Source organism: Caloenas nicobarica, chromosome 4 (assembly GCF_036013445.1).
Source record: "Caloenas nicobarica isolate bCalNic1 chromosome 4, bCalNic1.hap1, whole genome shotgun sequence".
Classification (NCBI taxonomy): domain Eukaryota; kingdom Metazoa; phylum Chordata; class Aves; order Columbiformes; family Columbidae; genus Caloenas; species Caloenas nicobarica.
This window is the reverse complement of record NC_088248.1, coordinates 47,857,811-47,885,747: the sequence shown is the minus strand read 5'-3', so window position 1 is coordinate 47,885,747 and position 27,937 is coordinate 47,857,811. Positions and strand designations below refer to the sequence as shown.

The 27,937-nt window shown below is 38.4% G+C and overlaps 1 protein-coding gene across 1 annotated transcript; it reads right to left on the bottom strand.

The window, feature by feature from the left end:
* Positions 1-103: 103 nt before the first annotated feature.
* On the bottom strand, positions 104-24,436 carry MTMR7 (myotubularin related protein 7). Its single transcript, XM_065633739.1, has 11 exons — positions 24,368-24,436; positions 22,674-22,802; positions 18,804-18,938; positions 13,614-13,746; positions 8,754-8,863; positions 6,664-6,789; positions 5,842-5,891; positions 3,929-4,129; positions 2,904-3,044; positions 948-1,074; positions 104-463 (listed from the first exon to the last, which is right to left on the bottom strand). Exons 1-11 carry the CDS (start codon positions 24,419-24,421, stop codon positions 104-106), a joined length of 1,566 nt encoding a protein of 521 aa, XP_065489811.1. The 5' UTR covers positions 24,422-24,436.
* Positions 24,437-27,937: the final 3,501 nt, after the last annotated feature.

Genomic DNA, 27,937 nt, shown 5'->3' with positions numbered 1-27,937 from the left:
TTTAGGCCACAGACCGCTCCCATTCCTTCATCTGATGAAAAGATGTCATACCAGATTGCGAAAGACTCAACTTCATTGGGATCCTTGCTGTTGTGAAGGTATTTCAGACTGCCAGATATACAGCCTCGTCTGAATCCTTGCCGCTGTCTTCGCTGGGCAAGCAGCCACCCCCACTTGGGGACCTACAGCTTAAGTCCTCCACACCAGACTCCTGGTCACTGTTTGCTGAGAGGTCGGGGTCAGAGCTTTTCAGGTTGTCCTGTGTCAAAATCAGGGCCGAATCATCTTCATCCCCTTGTGAAGGGCTGCGGGATGGGAATGATTTCAGGTCGTTGCTGTACTCCTGGGGAGTGTTTGCTAAGCTGTTGCTGGAAGTAGAAAGCCCTGACTGTTTGCTTCGGTCTTGTTGCTTACTCTTGACTTTAGTACCATTTAATTGTGATTTCTGAAGATTCGCCAGTCTCTGAAATTAAAAAAAAAAAACCAACAGTGTGTATTACATGGACACACTCTTATGCCTTTGGTCTTTGCCTTAAAAAAAAAAAAAAGAAAGAAAAAATAACTTAAGTTCAGAGCCCAAGCCCCTTAAAACTGCCTATTTGCATTTATAGTGTATGAGAAGCTCACAATTTATCATAAACCAAAGCTCAATTACAGCATCCTTCTGAGTTACAATTCCTTCTGAGTTACAGAAAGATAGAAAATTTCTTTCAGGAGTAGTACTTGTGCAACAACACAGGCGAAATTTTATCCCTGAAGAAAAACATCCACTGTTATGTCTTAAATGCAAAACATTCATAGTAATTGATGTGAGAACAAAGATGACAGCTGAACACCCTCATGCCAGAAAAGGGTGTAGCACGCAGGGGACTGTACAGAGTAAATATGGAGTTGGGTTTCATTTACCATCAGTTAAGTCTGGGGCATCGAGATCAAGTGTTTATTACCTCTCCCAAGACCTCCAGCTCTTCTTCCAGCTGCTGAGTTTCTTCCTTCACTGCCATCAGATAATCCGTAACTGACTGTCGAGGATGAAGCCCCTTCTCAAAGCGGTTGTACATCCCACTCCAGAACCTAGAATTGATGGGAAAGTCAGCAATTTTCTTATTTGGTGAGGTGGCCCCAGAAGACTTAAATACACAGGTTTTTTTCTGGGCATTGTCCTAAATGGTTCATCATTTAGGATTATTCATCTTTAAGGTGCATACACGTAAATTCATTGAATATTTGGGAAGATTTATGGTTCATTTGCATTGGCTCTGTCCTGAAGACACAACTGTGTGGACATACACAGCTTGAAGCAGTTTTGGTACACAACAGAAAGGTGAATATAACTTTAACTTAGATCACATGGCTGAGGGTGGTTCCCTGAAAGCAAACTTTTGCTGTATTATTTTCTCGTTCTACACTGTGGGCTTTAGAGCAATAGTACCTATAAAACAGCCAAGGTTAAAGACAGTTTTTCATAGTCCTGGTTCCCAACCATTGTTTAACTTCCCATTAAGTCAACTGTGAAATTTGGTATGCTTGGTTTTGTCTGGGGCTGGGGAGGGGTGAGGTGCAGCTAGTCAACAGATTTTTTTTTTTTTTCCCCTGTAGAGTTGAAAATCAGGAGTACAAAACAAGTATGGTATCCTGTTCTCTTAAAATCTAAACTGACATTTTAAACTGGCCCAAGAAAATTGCATGAAGCATACACATTGGCAAGTTCTCTTCCTGTTCGATGGAATGTATTTGCAAACCCTTAGTTAAACAGCCATGCTGATTTTTCATTTTCAGGTGGCTGCAGCCAGACTCCTAGTAAGTAGGTAACTAGTTCACCAGACAGGTTAAGTAACCAAGAGACCTGCCCCCAGCTGCAGCCAAGGAGCCGACAGATATTTTTGGAGCACGTGTGTGCTCCTTGGTGGTTTATTATTCCTACTCCACTGGTATTCTATTTAAGTCACATTTCCCCTTAAGTTATCATCTGATCGTTCACACATGGAAATCTTTACACACCCAAGTAGTTCCATTAAAATCAACAGGATTATTCATCTAATAGAGGACCTCCAATATCAGTACTTCTTTTATAAATCCCACTATGCTAAAGAATGACTATTTTTACATTGTTTTAAAGTGGATGTGACCTGGAACAGTAGATGTGAAAGAATTCATTTTCTGTCATTTAGGATATTTATTGACTTTTTAACAGATGCTTTTACTTGCAATCAGGAAACACACTGATCAGTTTTACTTAAATAAAAGTTTTCATTGATTTCTAATTAATTTCTTCTGTTTGTTAAGATTAATTGCACAATTACTCAAGTCAGAATGTCAATAATAACATTTCCAAAATTACGATATTTTGTTACATTTTGAAAAGACTTAAATATCAGGTAAAACTTACTGCATATGCTTTGCAGTATAACAACAACATTGGGAAAGGTTCCTTTTTGTTTTACTAAACCCTTGATTTTTTTTGTTGTTTTTGGTTTTTGCTTGTTTTACTAAATCCATATGATTTCTTGAAATGTCCATTTTTAAATTTTTTATACCAACTGATCCAAATAATCACCACAAAATCTTGGGACGTAAGATGTTTAAGCAACTTTAAATTTGGAAACCACAGACAAGAACAGAACTGAAAGCCATTTCTCAGTGGAAGAAGTGAGTAACCATGAAATTAGGACACAACTATCAAAATAGCTTTAATCTTAAGCTGCTTTTCAGACTAATACTCTGTTGTGGAGTGGTGCAGAGGTGTTGGCTGACTATGGGCACCCAAGGAATGAACACATTGCATCCAAGACGAATTCACTCTCTGTAAGCTACCTTATGGAGTGAAAAATATTTAAATATAAAGGTACTCTGTCCTGTACTTACACAGCATACAGTTCTGAACAGCAAGTGATACTACCTACTTGTACAAGAAGTTGCAGGGAGCCATCTGGGGGTGCAGGGTCCCTTGGGTTTGGCTGTGGTCTGATCTATATAAAGGATTCAGATAATCAGCACGATTTTTCCACAAGTGAGCCCATAATGAATATGTTCGTTCATGGATTCTGAAAAAAATATATTAAGTAAAAATATATTAAAGTCTCTACAACAATTCAGGTATAGCTAAAGCTTAAAGAAGACGTTCTAGTGCTTTGATTTTACGTGGACTGTGACACTGAAGCTGCTCTGCATTTGAGCAGTGAAAAGGACCAAAGGGAAGCAGCAAGCGGTAACTCCCACCTTCCTCTTGCTGCTGCTGCTGCTGCTGCCACGATTGGGATGCATGAGGAAAGCAGAGGGTATCATGAGGTAACTGAGGAGCCGGGAAGAAAATACGAACATCAGTGCTGCCAGGAACTATATTATTGTCTCTATTTGGGCCTGAGGGCTGGTAGATTAATGCATAATTGCCTTGGGGCCGAAGAGCAGAAGGATGGTTTGCTGAGTCAGTCCTAGGAAGGGCTACCAGACAAAAAAGGCTGTTTGTAAGAAAGTATCGGAGAGGTCAGGACTGAAGTGTTGGCTGGGATGGTCATGAGATCCAAAACCACGTTAAACCACAGAAGAGCAGCGACTCTTCAACTGAGATCTTAACTAGAGTTGATAACTTTTTTGTATTAGAGCTACAGTGACAGCTTGCCTTGGATGTTGTTAATGCTGCAGTGAAGTTAGGGCCACATGGCTGAAGGGCTAATGCTCTGGGCAGTTTTCACTAATCCCTGTCACACACCCTGTGGATTACATTCCCAGCAGAGCCACATTGCAGAGGATAAATCTTAGAGGATAGACTTTTTTTCAGTATTAATCTGTGTCATCAGCAGGTGACAGCCAAGAAGTCTGCATGTGCCTTACGAAAGCACATACATGGAGATGGCAAATGTCTGACTCCTCAATACAACACCCACAGATGCCACACGTAAATATACTACTAAAGAAAAGACTTTCATACTTCAGCTCTCGTCTCTCCTTCTGGCTGTTACACAGGAAATTCCCAAACTGGCAGGAATAGATGTGATGCTGTATGTGGATGAGGAATCTCTCATTGAACTCGAAGGCACAAGGAAACTGTTCCATCAGCTGCCAAATGCACTCGATGAATTGGTCAATAACAGGGGATATCTCCTTCGGATCTCCGTCTAAATTGCCATATCTGAAACAAGACAAGATACTTTCAATTATAACCTGAAATCCTCCAGGAAAACTGAATTAACAGCAATGAAAACAAACACTTGCATTTAGTGTACAAGTTCCATCATAGGCGTTCATTTCTAAAATCTCAACTGCTAGAATATTTTTATTTACAAAAATGGTGCGAGGTTCCTGGAGCAGAATGAAGGCAGTTTATCAAGTATAAATAAATAAATAAATAAAAGCCACAAAACATTCACAAGTGTCTTGTTGCCTTACAGCTACTAACAGCTGCCTGCTGCATAGCCATGTTTTAATGCTATTAATATAAAGTTATGCCGAAGACATAAGACATCATAAGAATGACTGCAATGACTTTAAAAACCGAGCTTAGACTTTCTCTCAATGGCAGACCATTGCCAAAATCAGAAAACTGAGCAGGGGAGGAACAGAAAAACCTTGGCAGAAAACAGTTTAAAGCTGCCCTCTCTTGGTGAAATTTTTAGAAAGTGGTAAATGTTTAACATGCTACTGTGTATCTCAAGTGAACATTGAATTTTCTGTCTATATAGATGTCTTTTGGAACCACCTGCAATGGGGTACCTTGAAGAACAGGAGCCTGAAAATATAAAACACATGGAAGTAAAAAATATTTTATAAATATAAAAAATATTTATAATATTTTTATAAGAAGAAGCACTTTCAATCAATTATTCTGCTTATCACATGTGTGTGCATGCATGCAGAGTGGAATTCCATGAACATCTAAAATTGAAACCTCTAATTCTATTATTATTATGCATCACAGAGAATATGGCGATATGGTACTGCAAACCAAAGCTATCAGTGGTGATTACATTTCGTAGTATCTTCCACCACTGATAATAATAGACATCTGACTGTATCATATTAACTGTAGTAATTCCTGCTAGAATTTCACAGGTGGTGTGCAGCTGCACAGTTTTCCTGAAAGTTTTGTTGGTGTTTTTTGGAAACTAGAACGTAAATTTTTATTCAAATCAAGAAATATAATGTAATTACATTCCAGTATAAAAATTGCATTTTATATTTTTATGGAAACTAAAAGGAAATACAAGAAAGAAAGGAAGTGTGGATATTTATCCATGTTTAAATATATGGAGTCTTCAAATATTTTAGTTACATTATAGCACTCATATTTCGTACATCCATTATAACTTGTCCAAATAGATGACTTTCCACTTCCCTTTATGTGACGTTTCTGAACAAATCCTACTGTTTTCGTTAGAACAGAGGATAATGGGAAGAGTATTTTTTTTTTTTTACATGCTAGATAACTTGCAGACATGCCTAAGATTAAGTACTGTCCTGCAAGATGTAGTCTTTGCTGAACAAGGACTTAGGTGGGAAGTCTTGGCGCTGCTGAAAGATCTGCTGGAGTCCCAAGGGATTTTGCAAGCCACATACATGCTTTCCTCTCACAGGGATCTCTCAGTGCTTGAGGAAACTGCAAGACCGGCACTCAGGACTCCCAATAGCAGTCGTGGAATGCTTATATAAGAAAAGACTGATATGGAAATATTCGCCTTTAATTTTTCCAGGCAGCTGAATTGTGTAGTAGGAGAAAAGGGTACGGCCGTTTCCTGAGGGCACTCTGTTGATATGCTTTGAAAGGCAACAAGGAAGTAAAATTGGAGTGGCAGCAGATAGTGACTACACAAAAATATCTAGAGGAAAACCTCAGCACAAGCTTACCTGTGGTTAAATTTGTGACCAAAGGAAACCCAGTCCTTTTCAATTAACACCTAAAATGAGAATATTGCATTCAGTGTTGTGGCACAGAGCTAACATGTTAAGCAGGCAGAAGAGTGGTGTAAACAAGCAGTATCGGAATCCCAGCTAATTCTTAGAATAAGCAGAGAAGTGAAAAGTGATAATGATGTAAGAAAGCAGTATTGGAATCCCAGATAATTTTTAGAATAAGCAGAAAAATAATGAGCCGGCAGCAGTGCTCATCACTCAAGGGAAAGCAGCACTCTTCATGGTTGCAGATTGGATGCCAGTATTTCCGCACAACTTGAATTAGCTTGATACATCATTTTCTAAAATAGAACCTAAAAATGTCTCTGACATCTCTTTACCATGTGACCAGTAACTTGATAAGCAGCATTCCTAGCTGCTTTACCGGCACTGATTTGCTTGGGAAAGGAACAGATTTTCCAACATAGCTGTTCATTGCAGCCTAATGTGTATGGAGCACACACTTCTGACACCTGAAACTTGGCTGATCCTCGAAAACTAATACAAATTCTTGCTTGCATGAAATCTCCTTGGGATATGAGAAAGTTCCTTGGTCAAGGTTAGGAAAAACATAAACAGGTGCTCAACTGATCCCCACCTTTGATACCATTTCATACAGAACCTTGGAGACTATAACTTGGACACATAAAAACCTTCCTTTCTAATTAAGAAAAAAAAAGTATATTTAAGAAAAGTTTATTTTCCATTAAAACGAAAGATATTCATCTTAAATGATGCATACTACTTTATTTACCCTGTGAAAGAGAACCTGCTTACCATGAATCCCTTCATAGTTCTGTAATACGGATCCAAGAGAAGGCTCGCTACAGAGCAAACCTGGGCTGTCCTATCCCAGCCATCAGAGCAGTGAACAAGCACACTCACGCCTTCCTCAGCCACAGCCTAAAGAGACAGGAAAAAGTCAGAAATTTCACAAGTAGGGGGAAAGGCAATGGTAAGAGAGTTACAATGAGATAGTGCAATATAGAGAGTATCAATTTGGGAACTGGGAAACCCTGTTAATTTTTTTGTTCTGCCACAGAGTTCTTGAATTACATTGAGTGTTATTCTCCTCATTGAGAAGTCTTAATCTCCTCCCATCCCATGCAATATGGTGGTTGCAGCATCACCTGTTTATGCTCCACTACAGGAGGATGTGGGATCTGTTTCAATTAAAATACATCAGTTTGCCAGAGCAGACAACTGCTTAGAGCAGATTCAGATGCTGCTAATGCTCTAATTCATAAACCAGCAACAGAACAGCCATATTTGCAATATGGCTCTTTATTTCCCTTCTTGATGATAATGTCAATAAAGGCAATGTCTGTTTCTGATGCCAGTGCTAGCACAGATACTATTACAGCACACTGCATTGCACACCGATGACACACTTCTGAAGGTTTGTGTGGTGATAGTGGTAAACTTCCATATCTAATAAGCAAGATTGTATTAGCGTCTTTAATGTAAACAGCTAGGGAGAGAGTATCCCATTTTATATGTAACCACACAAGAAGAGATCACACTAAGTTCTCCGAAGTCTGGTGTTGCATTATTTTTAGAACTTGAGGTTATTTTTTTTTTTAAATTCTGAGGGGTTTGGCCTTCATAATTTCTAAAGAAAACTAAATTTAGAATATAGGGAAATAAAATAGGTTTGGAAAGATACTGCTTAGAAAAATAAACATTTAACTTAAGCTTGGGCTTAATAGGGAATGAAGAATAATAATAAATTTTCTATGTTTATCTCAAGAGACAAGTAAATTCTACCAAAATAGAACCTCTGTGGGCAGGAGACCAATAACTGAGAACAAATAAGAATGAGTCAAAATGCATGTCTGAGGAGGCACGAAGCTAGCAAGCATATGGATAAAAGATAAAATACCATCCAGAAAAAAAATTAAGACTAGCCACTGGGGAAAAGTTGGCAAGAACTAATGTAAATGACCTGATTTCTATCAGCTAATGAAAGCTAGTAGGGCTGGGAGAAATAATAACGTGCATTTGTCCTGCAACTGCGGTTCAGACAAGAAACTACAATTGCCTGCTGAGCAGGAAGGAGGAAAGTAAGAGAAATGCAGTTACTTAAAAGGGAAACCCATGAAGTTTTATCCATATGTAGCAGGTCATGTGAATAAGGCGGCTTAAAAGAAATTGTCATCGTAATCTTAAAAATAACATCTGAAACTGTAAAAGGCAGAGCACAAGGAAGGGGTAATAGAATTAAAACTACTGACGATAGATGACAAATATCTGCGTTACCTTGGATGGGATTAGGAGAAACAATTTTTTGTCAAAACCAATAATTGTTGCCTGAAACAGTTCTCAAGTAAGCAAGAGTAGAATATGCTAGAGAATTTGGCCATGGTGACACACAGGAGCTGGTTAAGGGGGTGAATTTAGTTGGTTGCTAAATAACTCAGAGGGGATAATGCAGTAGATAATATTCCTATATTACAGCTACCATGCAAAAAAGTAGTCCTTGAACAGAAACATTCAACAAAGAAAATGTCCAGAAACCAGTGGAGGAGGCAGAGGAAACAGGGAGAGAAACAGTGACAATTGCTGCTGGAGAGTACAGTAAGAACATTCAAACGTTACCTGGTGTAACAAGATACAGGGCAGAAGAGGCTTTCATACATTTGAAGTCTTCAGTGCAGAAGAACACAATTTTTTTAAACCATATTAGCATGAATCCACATGACAGCACCTAAGAATTACCTCTTGTCATATTTGAAGCATTGCAACATGGGGGTTTTTTCACCTACAACATCACTGAAGATAATGGAAGTTGCCCACGTGCAGAGAATTTCGTCCTCACTTCCTGTATCTGGTTAGTCCAAGTTTTGTTCTTATTTTACACACTTTACCTTTGCAATAAAAATGCCAGCATCCATAATGGCTTTGATATGCTTCAGCCAGCCAGAATTTTCTAGGCCCCACAGAAAGTCACTCATTGAAGGCGATTTCAGCTCACAAACTGCAAAATAAGCTACATCTTAAATGCAGAGTAATTATACTCTCCTAAACTTTCACTGACTGTTCAACCTAAGAGTTATCTCTTCAAATATCCGCTGTGTAAAACATCCATATTTTAAAAAGAATGGCTACTTCACAGTCAAACTTCACCATTGAAAAAAATGATATATCTAAGAAACAGGGCTAGGTCAAATTTCACCCAATATGTTGATTTTGATTAAAAAGAGAAGCTGTCATAAAGCCTATTGCAAACAGTTTACCAAATGCATCCTTCTCTGCAGCACAGATTTTCCCAAATTGTGTTGGGAGCAAAGTTTTCAAACCCCTGAGAGGGGATTTTCTCAATAACGAGGGCTTGGAAGCAGAAAGCATATGATTTCTGCTGTGGGACAGGCAGGCAGCAACCTGAATTGGGCCACAGCCTCCTATGCCCAGCCATGGCTGGTGATGAAACTCCATTAGGGGAGGCCCACCCAAACCAGCCTTCAAAATCACCACAGGTGGTGGTGTTGGAGTTAAAGTGATTCACTCAACAGTTCTCCATCCCTGAATGAAACCTTATTAAAACTTCACTTGTAGCCAGAAAGTATTCTGATGGTGAGGAAAAGCTACAATTCATCACGGAAAACATTTTCCCGAAAGCTTTCCAAGCTCTGTATCATGTTCAAAATAAAACAAACAAACAAACAAACCAAAAAAACTCCCATTAAGTGTCTATCCCGCTGTATCCAAGTGGGTTTTTTTTAATATTGTAGATTTTGTAACGTCAGGAAAAAAAAAAAGGCAATCAATCTAATTCAGATGCCTCTATCCAGCAGCAAACAAATATTCAACAATATTTGGTTAAATCTATTTTAAACAGTGAGATACTAAATTCACCCCATAAATAGACCAAACATTTATTTTGATCCATGTAGAATTATACTGTCTTTTACGGAAAAAGATATTATCCAGTGAAATTCATTTAAGAAATACAGTTAAAAATGTCATGGTTTTTATGGAGTTAATGTATGATCTGTGAATGAATAATGTCTTCTTGTCCTCCAGAAATCTTTTAAAAGACTCAGTTAATTATGGCCATTATGATCAGTGGCAAAACTTTAGTTTCCTTCAATGTAACTGGAATTTGATTTTATGAGTTTATACCATATCTGAATGTATCCAACTATCTTAATTCCATTTAATTCAGAGGGAAAATAGCCTAATGTGTTCGTATGAAGTCTTGCAATCTTTGTACGTAGGGCCTCTTTGAGATGGTTATTTTAAGTCATTTTTGAAGGATATTTATAAAAATGCATAGATAGCAGCACTGAAAGCAAACAGCTTTTCACATGATTAATGCTCCTGTGCAGATGGGAGCATGACCAATTAGTAGCTGAATTCTGGCTGAAGCTGCCGTCTCTGTTTACAAAAGGCCAAGGTAAGGCTGAAATAGTGCTTTGCTCATTCCCACTACCAAATTAGAGTCAATATTTACTGACCACTTCACTGAGCAAAGTTCAGACTGTCCTAAAGGCATACACTGGGTATTTCACAGGATTTTGGCCACCGATCTGGACCTTAATACTGACTTCAATTATTAATTCAATTGTGAGGCTTAACCTAAGGGGAAAAGGTGTTTCCATCTCAGCAGAGAAGGTACCAGACTTTGGAGAAATAAGACCTGCTCCACCTGCTCTCTGAGCACAGGAAAATCAAGAACCCCTGTGCAGAGCTCATAGCAACCCAGCGGTGTTCCCTTCCCCAGGAGGGGAGGAAGAAACAGAGCACATGGTGGAAACTGCCTCTTCCACCAGCGAAAGTGCCTGGGGGGGGATGCTGGACCAGCTCCCCCATTTCTGGCAGCACAGCCATAGGTAGAGGAAAGGTAAATGGTGCAGGCCAGACCCTCAGGCTCTCTTTCTTGCTGATCTGCCACTGAAGTCCAAGGATCAGGGCGCTGCTCTGACATCAACGACTACTCTTCCTGATATCAGGGGAGGAGAAGCTCATATTTGCTGTCTAAATACAGATGGGGACCCTGTGGGGATCATCTTCTCAGTGCACACCAAACGGGTTAAGTCTTGGTTGGCCCCTGGATGTACAGCAAAGCTCACTCCGTCGCAAATACCAAACAGCAGCCTCAGTCAGTCCTTGAATCTTTACTGAGAAAAGTCCTCGTGCAGCGTTTCCTTCTAATATTAAAATTTATTTCAAGGAGGTTCTGCATAGGATCAAAATTATCACAAGGATTTTCGCATACACCTCTCTTTCAATGAAAAAAAATCACTACTATACTAAAGCAATATAAGGCAGCAGAAACAAAAGTAAAATTATTTGGTTTTTTTCTGGAAGGAAATTCCAGCATATTGAAATGCGTTTTACTTCCAGAGTACAGTCAAATCTCAACATTTTTTGCATATTCTGAAAATATTCTCATTATCTTACAAATTTAATCATTTTATAATGCTGACGTATTTAGCCAAAAGTTAACATTATACAGGAATAAAAACATGTTAAAGTTAACATAAATATAATTGATAGAATTAAAGTCAGTAGAATCACAAAGCTGAAATTAATTTTTTTTACCTACTAAAAGAAATTATTGACATTATATAAGTATAAATTAATTTCTTCAGCCTTTTCCTAAAGAAACATCATTGAAATTAGCACGTTCCTAATAAGTGCTTTTTCCAATGGAAAACTGAACAATCAATTTTTGTTCAAATTTCCTTAGCACTGGAAGTTATTTAAAATTGTATATTGAAAATAAACTGCAGTCTCTCACGTGAAAAAGATCCTCCAACCTTAATTTCTGCTGAATTCCAGTAAGCTGAATAAAATTGCCCTTGCACTCCTGCAACACATCAGACCCATTATGTGTTGGTGTCCTCTTTACCGTGCTGCACACTTCTAAGCAACAATACAGCACATATTAAACTAAAATCAGTTTTCATCGGCCTCATTCATATTTTCAAAGGTTTTTATGTACCTTATAGCATCTCACAACAGATCACGAGCAGCAGACATGTTTTGTAATGTTTGTAGTGTAATGTGATGTTTTACCTTAGAGATTCACCTACGTATGTTTAAGTACTTCTTGATAAAAATTTAAAGTCATATTAAATATATGTTATCATCATCCTTGACAGCCTTTTCAGTTCTGGTTCCCTTTGTATATGTAAGTCAGGTAATAAATACCCTTTAATGGTCACCAGAGAAACAGTTGAAGGAACACTGGTAAAAATTGAAAAAAAACTACACAATACTTTACATGAGAAAAGCCTTGCTCATACACTGAAACTCGTAAGATAAAAAAAGTACTTGAAAGCCTCAAGTACCTGAAATTGCAGATTTAACTTCTCTAATTTCCAATCTTATCAGCGAGGTCACTAATATGAGATTTCAACATAGCAAATATAAAACTTATGAAAAAAGCAAATGTTCTAAGCATATGGCTCATTTAAAAATAGATGCTAAGAAGTTGTGTCCCCAAAGCAGCCTGAAGTGTTAAATGCATTAGAAATTATCTTGTTACATGTCAGTTTGGGCCATGGGTCTGTCTCATGAACTTTTGGCTCAAAAAGAACACATAGCACTGTCCCGTGCAGCCAGGCTGGCTGTTTACTATTTTAACTTTGATGGTCTTAAGCTGAACAAATAAAGCAACGAGTTTATTCACCTGGCCTCTCTCCTAGCCAAACAAGACTTTGCAGTGAACTAAAAATCCTTCTATTTTCCTTACTGAGACCCTTAGAAGAAAGAATTAAATGAAAATAAGTCATGAAGAGAGCAACTGTTTCACCTGCATCGCACTTCACTGCTGGTTTTCGTAAACTGCTCTTATTTGAAAACAGAGCACAGCTCTCCTGTCATGGAAAAGGTAAGCCCTTCTTGGATCTAAAATTGACATTTGCATACAGACAATGGGAGACAGATGAAGTATAAAAAAGGATGTGCAGCGCATCGAGTCAAGAATAGCTAGAGCAAGCTGATGCAGGAGGTAACAGAAGGTGTTGGTGATATACATGAAGTAAATTCTGAGACTCAGTGAAATGGGGTGAGCACTATTTATTATTTGCTTGTTAAAAATAAACAAGCCCTTGAGGGTCAAGGATGGCTTATTTGTTCTTACCGATTTCCCAGAAGGTCTCTAGAAAGTAATCTGATCCAAATATTAAATGGCAGTACAGATGTGGTAATTTATACACTGATAACTACTTATAAAACTATTATTATTAATTTGCGTGAGATTATGAAGGTTCTGAATGGTTACACCCATTGACTGTGAGTTTCATAAATAAACCTGGTGTGACAGGGCATGAGTAAGTTTCTATTAAAATTCACAGTCTAAAATGCATGAGTAGCTTATTGACCACATATTAAAAAAAAAATATCAAACCATAGGTGTTCTGAGCTTATAAAAAAAAAAAAGTTATTTTTTTCATTATACCATCGAACTCTAAACTGCAAAAGGAGACGTAGTAGAAGTAAGGTGTATTGAAGTCAAATGAATTTTGCCATTAAAGTAAATAATGTCTAGATTTCACCCATGAAACAAGATCTTTGTATAACCAAAAAATCGCCACTAGTTGGGATGACACTCCATTGCACAAGTCCCATTAGCCAGCAGGCAGCTGCACACAGCTGCAACAGGCAGAGACCTCTTTTCATACCTATTTTCACTGCTGCTGATTTCAGAGCAATTATCGTGTTTTGTGTAACAGAAGGATGACATCTTTCCTCTAGTTTTCAAGAAAGAAGCATATTACCTTCAAGCATTTTCTGCAGACTATTTCTCATGACGTGGATGTTCTCAATGCCTATGAATTGGAACTTGATGTTGGAATAGTTGTCTTCATTTTCGTATCCCTTTCCTGCTGCTCTGTTTGCCATAGCATTGAGCTGAAAAATTAGGGAAAATTGGATTAAATCCAGTAGCAAACAGATTCTTTTCAAAACAAAGCTCATGGTCTACTGCAATAAATCAGAATTATTTGAGTCAGGGATAAATAGGAAGCATTTGTCACAGTGTCAACACAATGGGTTAGGAATCGGGGATCTGTTTACAGCCTATTGCAGGGTGCTGGGCTGCTGAGGCTCTGACCTCTATTTCACACACTTTGAGTGTTAACTTCATTAGTGCGGTTAGACACAAAAACCCACAGCCTATGTAGGGTTCCTCTGCAAGAGAGTAAAGGTTTTAATTTGTTTTTAAAAGGTTATTCTGATTTTGGTTTTGATCAGCATTATGTTTACTTGCAGAATACACCCAGGAGGTGGCAGTGTCCTATCTGCCATGCCACTGTTTCACAGCATATGGACACTGTAATGTTGCCCAAATTGCTGTGTTTTACTGCTCAGATCATCCAAAAATTGATACAGCCTACTTCTTTGAAGCTTGAAATAACAAAGAGAGAGTTGAAGTAGTTTTTCTTAAGTTTATAGCATCTTGGCTCTAGTTGTGTAAGACCACAAAATATTTGAATTGACAAAATTACCACAAATATTTTCATCTGCAATGCAGCAAAAAATACATTCAGCTGGAAACTGGAGTTTTGTCTTTGAATCTGTTACTTGCTTCCTGGCATGGGAAAGTCACTAAATGTTTCTTTAGTTCAGTTTTCCCAAGCATAAAATTAAGGGTTTTTTCAAATGCTTATTTTCCCCCCTTGTGAGATTCTTGGGGGAAAAGAAAAATATCTTCTAAACCCCTTATGCCAAATGTTGATCTCTGAGCCAAAAACTAGAAGTACTTTTACTTTACTGCCCCCCCGCCTTTTTTAAAAAATTTCCTATAGCAAAATCTCACTGTCCAATAGACAGAATTGTCTTTTTGCATGAAGTCTCTGCTCTTCTATGAAACGGATGCTCCAAGGCTGGGGTGCCTTTGAACTTCCCAAGAAATACGAAGGCTCCAGGAGTAACAAAGCGGCCCACATAGCCGAGCCTCCACACTTCCAAGCACAACTAACAGCTTCTGCTCAGGAAAGATTTTAGAATTAAATAACTATGGGTATTGGACATCCAGATTGGAGGGCCCTAGTAAAGCTTTTGGAGAGACCTTACGAGAGATCAGCTGGACAAAAAATTACTAATCTCCATTTCAGTGAGAGCCAATGCTCATGAAAAATTAACATAATGTATCTCTTAGGCATTGCCTAGGGGACAAGAGGCTATGCAGATAATTCGGTTTCCAATTTATTTCCCAATGTTGCAGGCAGTACTATTGATTTGCTGCTTCTGTGGTCACTTCCGAAACTCATAATGATACACTTCTGTACTCAGCTAATGGTATCACAGGATATATACAATGTGTGCCTTCCTGATGTCTTCCGTCCCAAACGCACATACTCCAAATATTACATTTCAATTTGGAGCTGAATGCATGCAGCCGAGCAGGACTGATTGTCTGCTGCCAACTTGTCTCCAACTAAGATGAACAAGTCTAGCTTTTTTATGTCATATGTCAAAATATGGACCAAATTTAACCTCTAAACTTTCAAAGGAAACAGCTAAAGAATACAAGCTTTTTATGCCATCATAATCTCATTCTAGATACACAAGCAAACAGCCAGGTGAGACTGCTTTTCAACTATTTTATTCTGACCAATTCAATATGTGAAGATAGGGGATTTTTTCCCATCTTCACACTTTCTAGTGCATCCATTCCCATGAGAACTTGGCAGTAGAAATACATAGTTAAATTTGGGGAACACCATTAAGAATTGAAACATTGCATGAATTTTGTAATAAAACAGAAGGAACCATAGTCTAAGATAGGAACTGAAGCAAAAAAAAAAAAAAACACCTGCATTTTTCATTTACTCGAGTCTTGTGTAAAACTTCTTTTAACTTGTAGAATGCAATTCAGGAAAAAGAGCAGGCACCAAAAAAAAAATCTTGTCTATCAACTAACGGTCTGCTGATATTTTGACTATCAATGAACAATAAAAAAAGATACAGCCTGTGAACAGCATGTCCTTTAAGGACAGAGTCCTCAGTGTGACTTGCTAGAAAGATACAAATTATCTGCTGAATCCTAATCTTTCTCTTTTGAAGTAGACATCAGTGTTCTAATACAAACAAAATGAAGGAGTCTCTCTCTGCAATAGCATAAAGCTTTAAGAAGAAAGATCTGTACACAGGCGTCTAAGCCACCACAAACCCCTGAAACTCTAAATGAAAAACATTTAGCCCCTAACTGACCTAATCCTTAGTACAATAAATGCTATTAACTGCCTCTCCCACTGAGCAATTTTATCACAGAAATCCTTCATTAAGACAGTCTGAAAAAGCCCTCTTTAAAAGCAAATAAATGTAAGGTTAAATTTGCAAGGTTTTCTGGCACTCATTTATTTTAAATATTGTCAGTTGCCAAACTTTGCAGCTGCCACAATATTTACTAACAAGTTTTCCACATCACCTACCAGAATTCCATCTGTTGCTCTCAAAGTAGTTGTTGCAAAGCTCTCTAAATTCTGCCTGTCCTTCCTTAATCTCAGCGAATATGCAGACACCTCTAAAGGGAACTGACCTCACTTGCCAGATCTACTGGCATCTCCTTTAATGTGGAGAATAACCGGGTCCGATCTTGTTATAAAGAATTACAGAACTAATTTGTTTTACTTATAAGCAGTAAGTTTATATTAGCTTCTTCTGTAAACACATAGAAGGATGAGAAAATGAAGAAAGACAGTAACCTAAATAAAGCTCTGCATATGGTCATCCTGGTATATTTAAATGAAATGGAAATAAAGCTTTCTTCCACAGCCAAAGCTTTTGTTTTGAAGATTATCAAGCACAGTGAGGGACAGCGTATGAAGAGCACTTGGGAATTCTGAATTCACTGGCCCACCAATATTCATCATATTTGCAAGGAACCAGTTCTGATAAGAAAAGAGAAGGTAGTTTTTTAGCTTCCTGGAGCAATGGGAAACCCTGCACCAGACTGGATAACTTACCTTTGCCTTTATTAAAGGTTTCCTGAGGAATGCCAGGAACAGCTTGGACTGATACCTGTCACTTCCTATGTACTCTAGACTTATACATGCATTAGGAGCTGCAAGATTAACTGTAACGCCTGTATTTGGCTGTATTTGTAACAGCTGTATTTTTATTAACTGTAACAAGGCTGTATTTGGCACCTGAGATCACACGAGCTTTAGGCAATCAGTCCGTTCTTGCAGCGCAGGTAGAGATAAGTAAGAATCTGTGCATACGAATTTCTTTACATCAAAACTTTTTTTGGTTTCCAGAGAAGTTCAATGAAAACAAAGAGTTTTCATCTGCTGACTGGCTCCTGAAGAAGCCAGTGTTGCTGGAAATATGCCATAATTCATGACTGAGAGAACCAATTTCACTGTCTCCACTTAAAGTACAGGGTCTTTTCACTGCACACAGGAGGTGTCTTGCCAAAGTCATTTACCAGAAAAGTTTACAGGGACCTTCCTGTTATTACCTTGCAAAGCATCATTAACAGCCAAGTCGGTAAGGGTTTAGTAATATATCCCATCAACGAGCACCCTCCTTAATTAGAGAAGGGTACCAATATAATCAGCCAGGAAATGCCAAGGTATAAATATTATCACATACAGAAAGCTGTTAAACAAGCCTTATTTGGGCAGCCAGGTCTGCACTTCCTATCCAAAGCCTGCATTGAACACAGTTGTACAGATTCTTTCCTAGTGCTCATCACAATTAATTTTCTTCAGGACCACAAGTAAAGCAGGGCCATCTTTGTCTTCCCAATAAAAAAGAGGGAACTGAAGGTCAAAGTAACCACCAAATTACAAAGTGCAATGGCACATCCCTAGGCCCTGATTTTCTGGCTACTGCCTCCCACTAGAGCTCTGAGCGCCCAGCACTTTCCCACCAGCCCCCAGATCTTCAGTCAATCACCGACCAGCCAGGTTCCTCATTTCTGCTCAAGATCTGCCAGGTTTGCCATTCCTCTCTCCATTCCTCACATATCTCAGCTTTAGCCACCTTGCCCTTGCAGGATCTGTCTCCTGATCTTAGGATGCTGAAACAGCTTCCTTGTTCCTTTTCCACAAGCCTTTGCTCTCATTTTTCCCTTTCTCCTGCTATAGGTCATCCTATATCTGCTAGAGGTTTTGTGGAGATTTGTCCCTTTGGTTTCTTTTTCTTCAGATGCTTTGGTAACTTCAGCAGAGAAGCTACTGATAGTGTAAGAAAGAGCATATCCCTGCTCCCCACTCCAGGCACTGAAGCCTATCTAGTCCTCATCATCTTGAGCTGTTTGCTAGCATGCCACATTTAGACAGAATTTTTGTTAGCTTTCATTCTCTTCTAGATCGCTACTGAATTTCTGTGCTTCTGCACAGCATAATTGTTCTAAAGGTTTTATCTTGGCCAGATTTTAGTCAATTATAGAGATATACTCTTTACCGTATTTCAGATTCTCTTTCAAACATGCAGAAATGCTGCAGATATTCAAAGCAGTCAAGTCTTGTAACCTGAGTAAATGGTCTTTCCTTAGCGTCATGCACAGGTCGTTGAAATTTTCCCACTTGCAAGAGAAATCTTGCATGAAGAATTTTACTGTAAGCTGGCAGAAGTTTGCAACATTACAAACAACTGTAAATACAGTTTTATAATGGGAATTATTTTTCACTAGCCTCATCAGTAATATAGTTACTGAGAGCTCCTCTGTGTATGGAAACAGTTACTTTTCTAAGTTATTTATTTTTCTGTATCTTAACATTTTGTTAAGAACAAAAAAGAAAAAAAAAAACGCAGTGTAAAAAAAAATGCCTAAAAGATAAAAATGTGGGCAAGGTTCCTAGTTAAGATTCCCCTGATAAATCCTGATTTACCTGTGGAGTTGCACAGGTGCAACTAACGTCAGAATTATAATCAGTCACTTGGGCCATGCATCTTCCCTAATTTATTCAACACAGATTCAGTTTTGCTGTGTGCAAGAAATTTAATGTACTTACTTTGGGTCGAGTGTCAACAACATATATGAAATCACTTCCTGGATTTGCTTTTCTAATGGCCTGAAGCATCTGTTCATCCTCAAGGCATCGTGCACTAAAGCCAGATAAAGGCTGGCTGCTTCTACATATTGAGGCCTTCAGAAAAACAGACAAACAAAAAACCCCAACATAGTTATTAAGCAGAATTATTTCGCACCTAGAAGCCTTTACAAAAGCAGCTCATTAGATGTTTCCATAGGTGTACAGTTACATGGGAAGGGCAGAATAGCAAAATTAATTACATACTAATAAACACAATATTTTTTAAATGGCAATGAAATATTAAAACAATACAACCCAATTGGCTGAAGTCTAGTCTTGAATCTAAGTTTTAAAGCTATTTTAAATATAATATTTCCCTAATGTGGAATAACTTCTCAAAGGTGGTCTCTAGAGGATGTGACAGGTACAACATTGCAATCACAACAGTGACATAACATAAAAAATGGGCCCTTTTGCACTGTCACTCGTGCATACCAGCTATGATACTGATGACATCTAACTTGCACCAACATGTGCTTTACTAAACAGCCTGAGGCACCATGAGTCCAGGAAACAAAAATGCACACCATGCAGCTAGATCACTGGTGGTGGTCTGTTTTTAGAGCTGCCTCTGGAGATAGACCTCACTGCATGGGAAGTGGGTCGGGCAGCCTGACTCCTGGGTACAGTTATCAATCAGTGCTGTTGAAGAAGGCAAGAGAATTTCCCCATAGACCCCTCAGGATCAGACCTCCTGATGAAACTGGGAAAGAAGGAACAACATGTGAAATAAGTGAGCGGAGAGGTTATTTCTGCCAGGCAGAGGGCAGCTAGATTTGTAGAGGGCAAGGGGCTAATACATGCACTTTCTAAGCACTGAACATAAGCATGAAGAGAATTTGTCTGCTGAAGGTCATGACCCATGCAAACTGCCCTACAGACTATTTATGACTGAGAGAAGGGACATGCTCATTTTGAGCCAAGTCTTTGAACTATCAGTAGTTAGTCAGTAAAACATGGATCTTCAATATAGAAACCCTGAATTGTGTGAAAGCCTGTTCATACTTTATAATAGTTTTTGCAAACAGATTATTAGTCTTGCCTGATCACCACACATTCCAGTGATTTAAAATATGCTTCTTTCTTCTTTGCATGAATCAAAAGGTGCATATGAACACGTTCACAACCCGTCATTTTAACAGAAGGACATTTCTCTCTCATCCATAGTGTACCGTACACAAGGCAGATATAGACCTCAAGATGAAGGTTAAAGTTAGGATTGTAGATGAAGGTTAGGATTCAGGAAAGTATGGGTTGGAGCCCATTACATTACATCATCCTGGGGTTCCAAGGTCTAAGGTATGTTCCAGCACTGGTATGAGAGAATTGCTTGTCTCTCAAGTTAGGTTTGAGTTTAAGATCATGGTTAGCTCCAGATTAAAAAACAGCTGCACTGCCAGTAATGCAAACTGGGAAGAAAATATGACGTAGTGACCATTAGATGTCGTAAGTGGGAATCATTACCCATGATATCCATGAACAGATCACCTCCTGCTGACCCAGGCCAATTGCTTAGGATAAGCACATATGTCTAAGAAATTTCTTGGGCTATGTTTAAGAGCAAGGCTAGAGATGAGGTCATGTTTTGCTATTGCACCGGCTCACCAGATAGTTCCAGGGTCTGACCTTATCATCACAGAATCACAGAATGTTAGGGATTGGAAGGGACCTCAAAAGATCAGCTAGTCCAATTCCCCTGCCGGAGCAGGAACACCCAGATGAGGTTACACAGGAATGTCTCCAGAGAAGGAGACTCCACAACCTCCCTGGGCAGCCTGTTCCAGTGCTCTGTCGCCCTCACTATGAAGAAGTTTCTTCTCATATTTAAGTTGAACCTCCTGCGTTCCAGTTTGTACCCATTGCCCCTTGTCCTATCATTGGTTGTCACTTAGAAGAGCCTGGCTCCATCCTCGTGACACTCACTCTTTACATATTTATAAACATTAATGAGGTCACCCCTCAGTCTCCTCTTTTCCAAGCTAAAGAGACCCAGCTCCCTCAGCTTTTCCTCATAAGGGAGATGCTCCACTCCCTTAAGATGCAGAGTAAGATGTCACATCATCATTGAATTTGTCATTACTGAAGAGCTATGGGAAAGTTCTGGGTATGAAAACCTGAATGAGTGGCACCTGTCCCCCCTGCATGTAGCAAACCTCTTCCCAACCTGCTGTTACCATCACCGTTCAATGTCCACTGTCACAAACCTTACCCCAATCCTGCCCATTAGTCTGTTAGCTGGTAACTCATGCCAACCTCCAAACTCACAAGCCAAAATTCCCAATCATTTTTCAAGTCATTTGAACCATGAAGGAGCCAAGAGTAAACACAGTACTTCAAATCCTGGTAGTCAGAGCCTTAACCAAGCACAATAGGGAAAAGACTCAGGCTGAAACCATGAAACTAATTCAAACTGAATCACTTGATATTGGAATCTAGCTGATCCTTGAGATGTCTTCTTTCACTGAGATTTGGAAATGTTCAACTGTTTTGAATCCTAGATATCTATGTTTGGACATAGTTGATTATGGAAAGTGATTAACTTTGAAAATTTTGGCCCTAATGAAATATTAAAGGTAATATGCAGTTTATGCAGAGTCTGTATTTACTATGTAAACCATCCTATCCTTCTATTTTGTTGTCGAATTCATGGATCTTTACAGATGCAGAATTCTGATTAAGTAAGAAGTAAAGAAGGAGTCAAAATAATGTCTCACTCCTTCCTTCTGAAGCTTATATCTATGATATGGGCCACCGTAAATATAAGACTTCCATGGGGACTGTAGTTTATGATTCCGGCTTTGTGACATCGGATGAACTATCTCCCATGCTGTGTGGCAAATTCTACAGACAGCCTCTAATCCCACACTGGCTCTGACTCTTGGGAAGTCCTGGCCAACCCCCAGCACAAGAGAAGACCTCTCAATGCAGTTGCCAGTATGGAACTGAAACAGAAGGAGATATTAGACACACAGATCCTTTGTGAGTATAAAGCGGACACTATTCTCCTGATGATGAGAGCTGAGCTAAACCAGTCCCTAGGGGGCTGAGACACAAATGTAAAAATCAGCCAGTCCACGGGATCCTTCAGTCCAAGGGTCTTCCCCTCAGCTGCCAGAAAGAGAAATTCACATAGTCTAGGTACAGGGTTTTTTTTCCAAATGGTTACAGACAAGCGAGGCAGTTCCTCACTCAGCCCTGAGAATATCTGTCATGGAGAGGAGAAGGTGACACTCATCACTCTTATGGACAAGAAGAGTCTCTTCAACCACAATGCACTGCTCAGCAAAAATCTGGTAGCTCTTTCATCCATCCCTTTTGGGTCTATTCACAGATCCTTTCTTCATAGGCTACTCCTGATTCTGTAATTGTTGTATGTATAGTTTTTCCTCCTCCTTCACTTTCTCTCAGGCTGTGGCTACCAGATGCTAAATTGCTCTGTTCTCCTCCCAGTCACCTGCTAAGCTGCCTGCTACTGGCCTTCACTCTTCTGCCACCTGTGTTTCAGGACCTCTTGTCCTGCTCCGCTTCCTTGTGACACAGGGATAGCATTTCTGTGTGTTAGATGGATGATAAAGCTGCATTTAAATGACTGCATTAAACGCCTGTTAATGAACTAAACATAATCCCAGTGTGTGCTCATATGTACAAACCACACTAACCAGACTATTACCATCTTTTTTTTAAAAAGAAAAAATAGTCACTGATTTCTTCTTATGAAAGCTTACTAGGAGAATTATGAAAGCAAGGCCAAAACAATCAAACACTTCAAAGTTACAAATTCACATTTACGTTGTTATCCTTGCAGTAATAGGAAAGTGCTGGGAAACGCCTTCGGCTGCGAAATTTAGAGCTTCCCACTATGATGTGTGCAGTCGCAGACTTTGGTACATACACTTCCGTAGGGTAAGAGTCACAGACCTGTGAAAGGAAACTCTGCTTATTTGGTGTACAAAATACAAGCAACATTAGCCATCTCTACAGCAAAAAGAAAATACCAACGAACTCTAACCTCAGGGAATATTCCATCTCTATTGTATACACATCACTAACACTTCTCAAAATAGTCTTTTGAGGCTGGAAAGTATTAATTCTAATTTACAGGTGACAAAACTAAAGCAGAAGGGTTGAAGGGCTATATTTCCAAATATTAGTTCGTGCCTCATTGAGAACAGACAGAACATATGTTCATACCAGAAAAGATTCACCATTATGTACAGCAAGGCTGTATTTACAGCTGTGGTTTCCTCTGTAACAGAATTTGGACGGATAGGAGTGGGTCGAGTTCTCAAACACACCTCTGTTATAATGGCAGGGGACTATAGAGCTAAATTTTTCAGCAAAATTAATAATAATAGTAATAAAAAAAAGACAAAAATAGGGAATTCAAGAAAAGAAATTAAATCTGTATGAAATGAGGATACCAGAGGGCAAGCAGCCCTGGCAATGCCTACCACTTCTGAAAGGAAACCAATGAGCCTGCAAAAAAGCCCAGAAGTTCCTCTGAAGACAAGTGGGACCACAAATGGGGTCGTGGTCTAACTTTCTTTTCCTGATACTGCCTGTAGCATTCTGGCTGGAGTCAAAAGTATACCGAATATCTCTCTGGGACTTTCTGAGATGTCTAAAGGCATTAGGATGCCCAGGAAGAAATTAGGTTCAGAGAGAGACAGAGATACATAATGAGGGAGAAAGAAAAGGAAAGGCTTGTGGTTACAGATGCTTCTGTGGTGAACTGGGTTTTATTCATGATGCTGTTTTTCCTACGCTTTATCTTAAGAGGTCAAACATTTTTTCTGCTTGTTTTAACAGAAAGAAAACAAACCCTGACAGCACATTCAGTGTTCTCTGAGAACTTCATAGGCCTTCCTTAACATGGATATGCTCCAGCAACAGAGCCAACGGACAAACTTCCTTCAAAAATACTTTGGTTATTTCTCACAATTAATTAACATTCTAGGGACTTCAATTGTACAAGACAACTAGGCAGGACAGCAGGCAGCTAGGAAGAGACATGACCTGTCAGATGACTGTGAAATATACTAACAGTCAATCACAGAGGAAAAACACTAATGTCAATCACAGAGGCTTCAAAAGGATTCTGAGGATGGCCAGTGACAAAAAAGTATTGCCAAGTTCACTGTTTCAAGTATTTTTTTTTAATTTAAATGGATGTATAGTAATTTTATATAACCCTACATGTCAGGAAAATGCTCATTCAGGCATATAACATTAAGTATGATTTAAACTCCTACTCAGGCAGCTAAGCTCTAATGTTTAAAATTTACTGCATACAAGTTTGCTCTGCTTAATTTCCACATGCATAAAACAAAGACACATCCCTTCTATGTGCCTTTTTATGTGAAAGCATGGAAATTGCACCTTAATACATATAAGTACAGCATTGAGCACAAAGAGATTCAGCATTAAGCACTTTGGTTGATTCACTTTACACCCTCTGTAACAGAAAAATCACTACAACTCACTCCATAGTCTCTGTTTACATCACTAATCTGCCAATAGTTGTTTGGAATACCCATCCGATTATATTCTTCATTGAGGTCCACAAGCTTCCAGCCTTGTTCTCGTTCTTCTTTATCTAATTTTGGATTGAACGAGAAACAATACAGCTCTTCGTATTTAACTGAATAGAAAGAAAGCAAACAAACAAAAATGGTAAAACACTTCAGATTTCTCATAGTGAAATCACACATCAAAACCAAAATTTGATATTGCCCTTCACGTAGTTTCTCTTTTAAAATAGTATGCTTTGCTAGACAAAACACATATCCTGGCTTATAACTACATTCAAGTATACTTTGAAAGTACTGTGCTGTTTTGTTACTTGTATGTGTTGCAATATTTGTGCCTTACTAGTAATGCTATTTAAAATATACTGTTCTGCTAGACTTCTTCTCCACTGGATTGTATGTAAAGGCCGCCCTCAGCACAAAGACAGTGATAATATGCTTTCATCCAAATAAAACTAAAGTCAGTGCCAGAATAAGCACTTTTTCTGCAAAAGAATTTGCTGGCCAGAGATAGCTTGGAAGTCCCTTTATTAACATAACATCTGTCCTGTGACAAAGACAAAAGCTCTGAACAATGAACTATACAGCACAATCTTCCAAAAATGAACTAACTCAGAAGACTTTGTCCCTAAGTAGAGAAGTTTCCAATAGATTCAATGAATTTTTAGTTTTGTGGACTGCAAGATTCTGTCCTTCAGTTATTAGCAAAGGCATTCATGATACAGGTGTTGTAATAGTGTAAAAATAGCATATGTTATATCAATAATTTCATCATGAACTCATTTAAGTAACTATGCTACCTATCACCCTTGGTCAAGGACCATATAATAAACTTTGTTGGTGCTGGAGTTTTTAGATTTTTTTAGGAGTATATCCATATTTATGCAAATGAATGTCTTGATCCTGGTGACCAATAGCAGCCAGACACCATTGCCATTAAATGTCAACTGTCGCTGATACAGCTATTTAGCATTTAGCTTGAAATCAATGTTCTCATTGATACTTAAGATACTACAATATTATGTCACAGGAGTATGTTTCATCCTGTTGTTCTAAGTTCCTTAAAACTTTCTGACCAATAGAAAGCTTTAACTTCAGAACTGAAGTAAATTGTAAGTTGAGTCCTCTCTGATTTCGTAGCTCCTCACTGATATAGGTGCTTCACAATATAATTTTAAGAAGATCGGTAAATGAAAACACTACACTTTCTTTTCTAATAATCTATACCTAATAAGCAGAGTATTAAAACTCTACAGTATGGAATTTTTAGATATAAAAATAACAACAGCAAAACCAACTACAATATTAATAATAACAAGGCTTCTACCTTTTTCAATAGAAAGTCTTTTGTATTTTGATGATGTCTTTTAAAGGTGTAATTTAGGTTATATTTAGCTTTTTAAAATTTCAATTAAATTGATTGTATATACACACGAAAGTATGAACGTAAGGAAAAAAATCATGTTAACTTTGTCAGGAAAATACTGAAAGTCATCAAAGTCGTGAGTAAGGAGAAAGAAAAGAATGATTTGCACATTGTCTTATAGTTCAAACTCTGTACTCTCTGATTTCAGACTTCTGTCATGGCATAGATTAGGAAGACAGTCGGGTTTATTTCTCATCTGCTAACATAAAGTTTTAGCATAATCCATAAATCCAATCTGAGCTCATTTTAATACAGTGTTTTTGGTAGTAATCTGAGGTCTTGCTTTTACTGCTTTGTTGACAGAACAATCTGGATTTCCTTTCCAACTGCTGTTCACAGGCACATGGGAAGCCTTTAAAAATCCACCTGTTAAAATATATGAGTTATTTATGACAGAAGTCTGACTCAATGTTACAAATATTATTACATTATGATATCTACAGGCAGTAACAAAAAGGTTCAAGTATTAATAGTCAGTGCCTTAAAGCTCAGTTATCAGCTCTTCTCTAGCACTTCTAGGACCTTCTCTAATCTTTCACAGTTATTTTACGATTAGCATCTGTAATCCTGTTGTTACACCTCTAATAACTGTTATGGTCAGCTTGTTTCACAAAATGGGTTAATTAAGCAAAAAGGCAAAATTCAGCTGACAGCTTGACCTCATTAAAATGCTATTAACAGCTGACAAGAATAAAATCAAACACAAATTTGCTCCTTTAGTGTAACTAGGATATCAGATAACGTAGAATATATTAAGCCAGTACAAAAGACAGGCTCTACTCAGGTTCAGCTATGGTAGAATGAATGGCAGAGAATGAAAAACAGAGCCTGAATGAGTGAAATTTTCTCTTCATGGAGTAAAGGGGACCTTATAATGTTGAGTATTACCTCAAGAACATACAGCTTTGTGCTCAGACAAAAAGGCACAGCAGAGCACTGTCAGGGTGCATTGGGCTCAATCTGCAATTGGAGTCTTCTAATTTTAAGTAAGCAAGATTTTATCCTGCCTCACAGGAAGACTGGATGTTTTGCTGGAGAAGGAAAACTACTGTGCAGCTAAACTATGCAAAGACCTGATTCTGTTCTGCTCTTATTACATCTTCTTCATTCGAACCTTCTTGTCCATTGCAGTCTGCCACTGGACTTTTATTCAGGGTCCATAGCTATTCTGCCCTTGGTCACTCTGCACGCCTGTATTGAAGCGTCCTGTTCTAGTGCACAGCAGTACACACACCTCTTCTTGGCTCCAAGGAAAGGCCATTACAGAAACACATTCCTTCCAGCATGCATGAACACATACTTGCAGCTGCCGCCCATGGAATTAATCCAAATTTACATCAGCAGAACCACTGACTGAATTTGTCTCATTGTTTTTAAATTTCTCCAATTACTTTCATCTTGCATCACCTAGCATATCATGTTACGTCTGCTGCAGTTGCATATTACTACTACTACCACTATCCTAATTATAGAAGGTACTTTATAAAGTTCAGTAGCTGTGCTCACTGACTGCAATTTTTTGCCTCTCTACACACTAGATCATAGAATGGAATCATTTAGGTTGGAAAAGACCCTTAAGATCATTAAGTTCAACAGTAAACCTAACACTACAAAGCCCACAATAAGATAAAATTGGTGTTCTCCTAGCAAGATAAAAATTAAAGCCAGTGTTATCACTTCTGTAGAGACTGTGGTAAATGATTTCTTTGCATACTGTCAAAATAATGGTAAAGGACAGAGGTTGGTGTTGCATTTCTACAGTTATAATTTAAAACAAACAATCCAGAAGCCTTGTCAGCTAGTTCTTAAGAGAGCAGTTATAATGCGGAGGATCAGATGTTGGACTTTGCTGCAACATTTGGATTTTCATTGAAAAGAGGAAAAGTTTAAAAAGGAATTTGATCTGAATTCAGAAATTCGAAAAGTGTACATTCAAAACCTAGGTAATAATAGGCACAGGCGGTCCAGTGAAATAAATCACCTATTTGCTGCAATAGCTTTCACTGATTTTTAAGAAATTTATGCACAGCACAAAAAGGGAAAATTCAGACATCAACATGACCACTAATTATATACTAAGCTTTTCATTATAGTAGGAA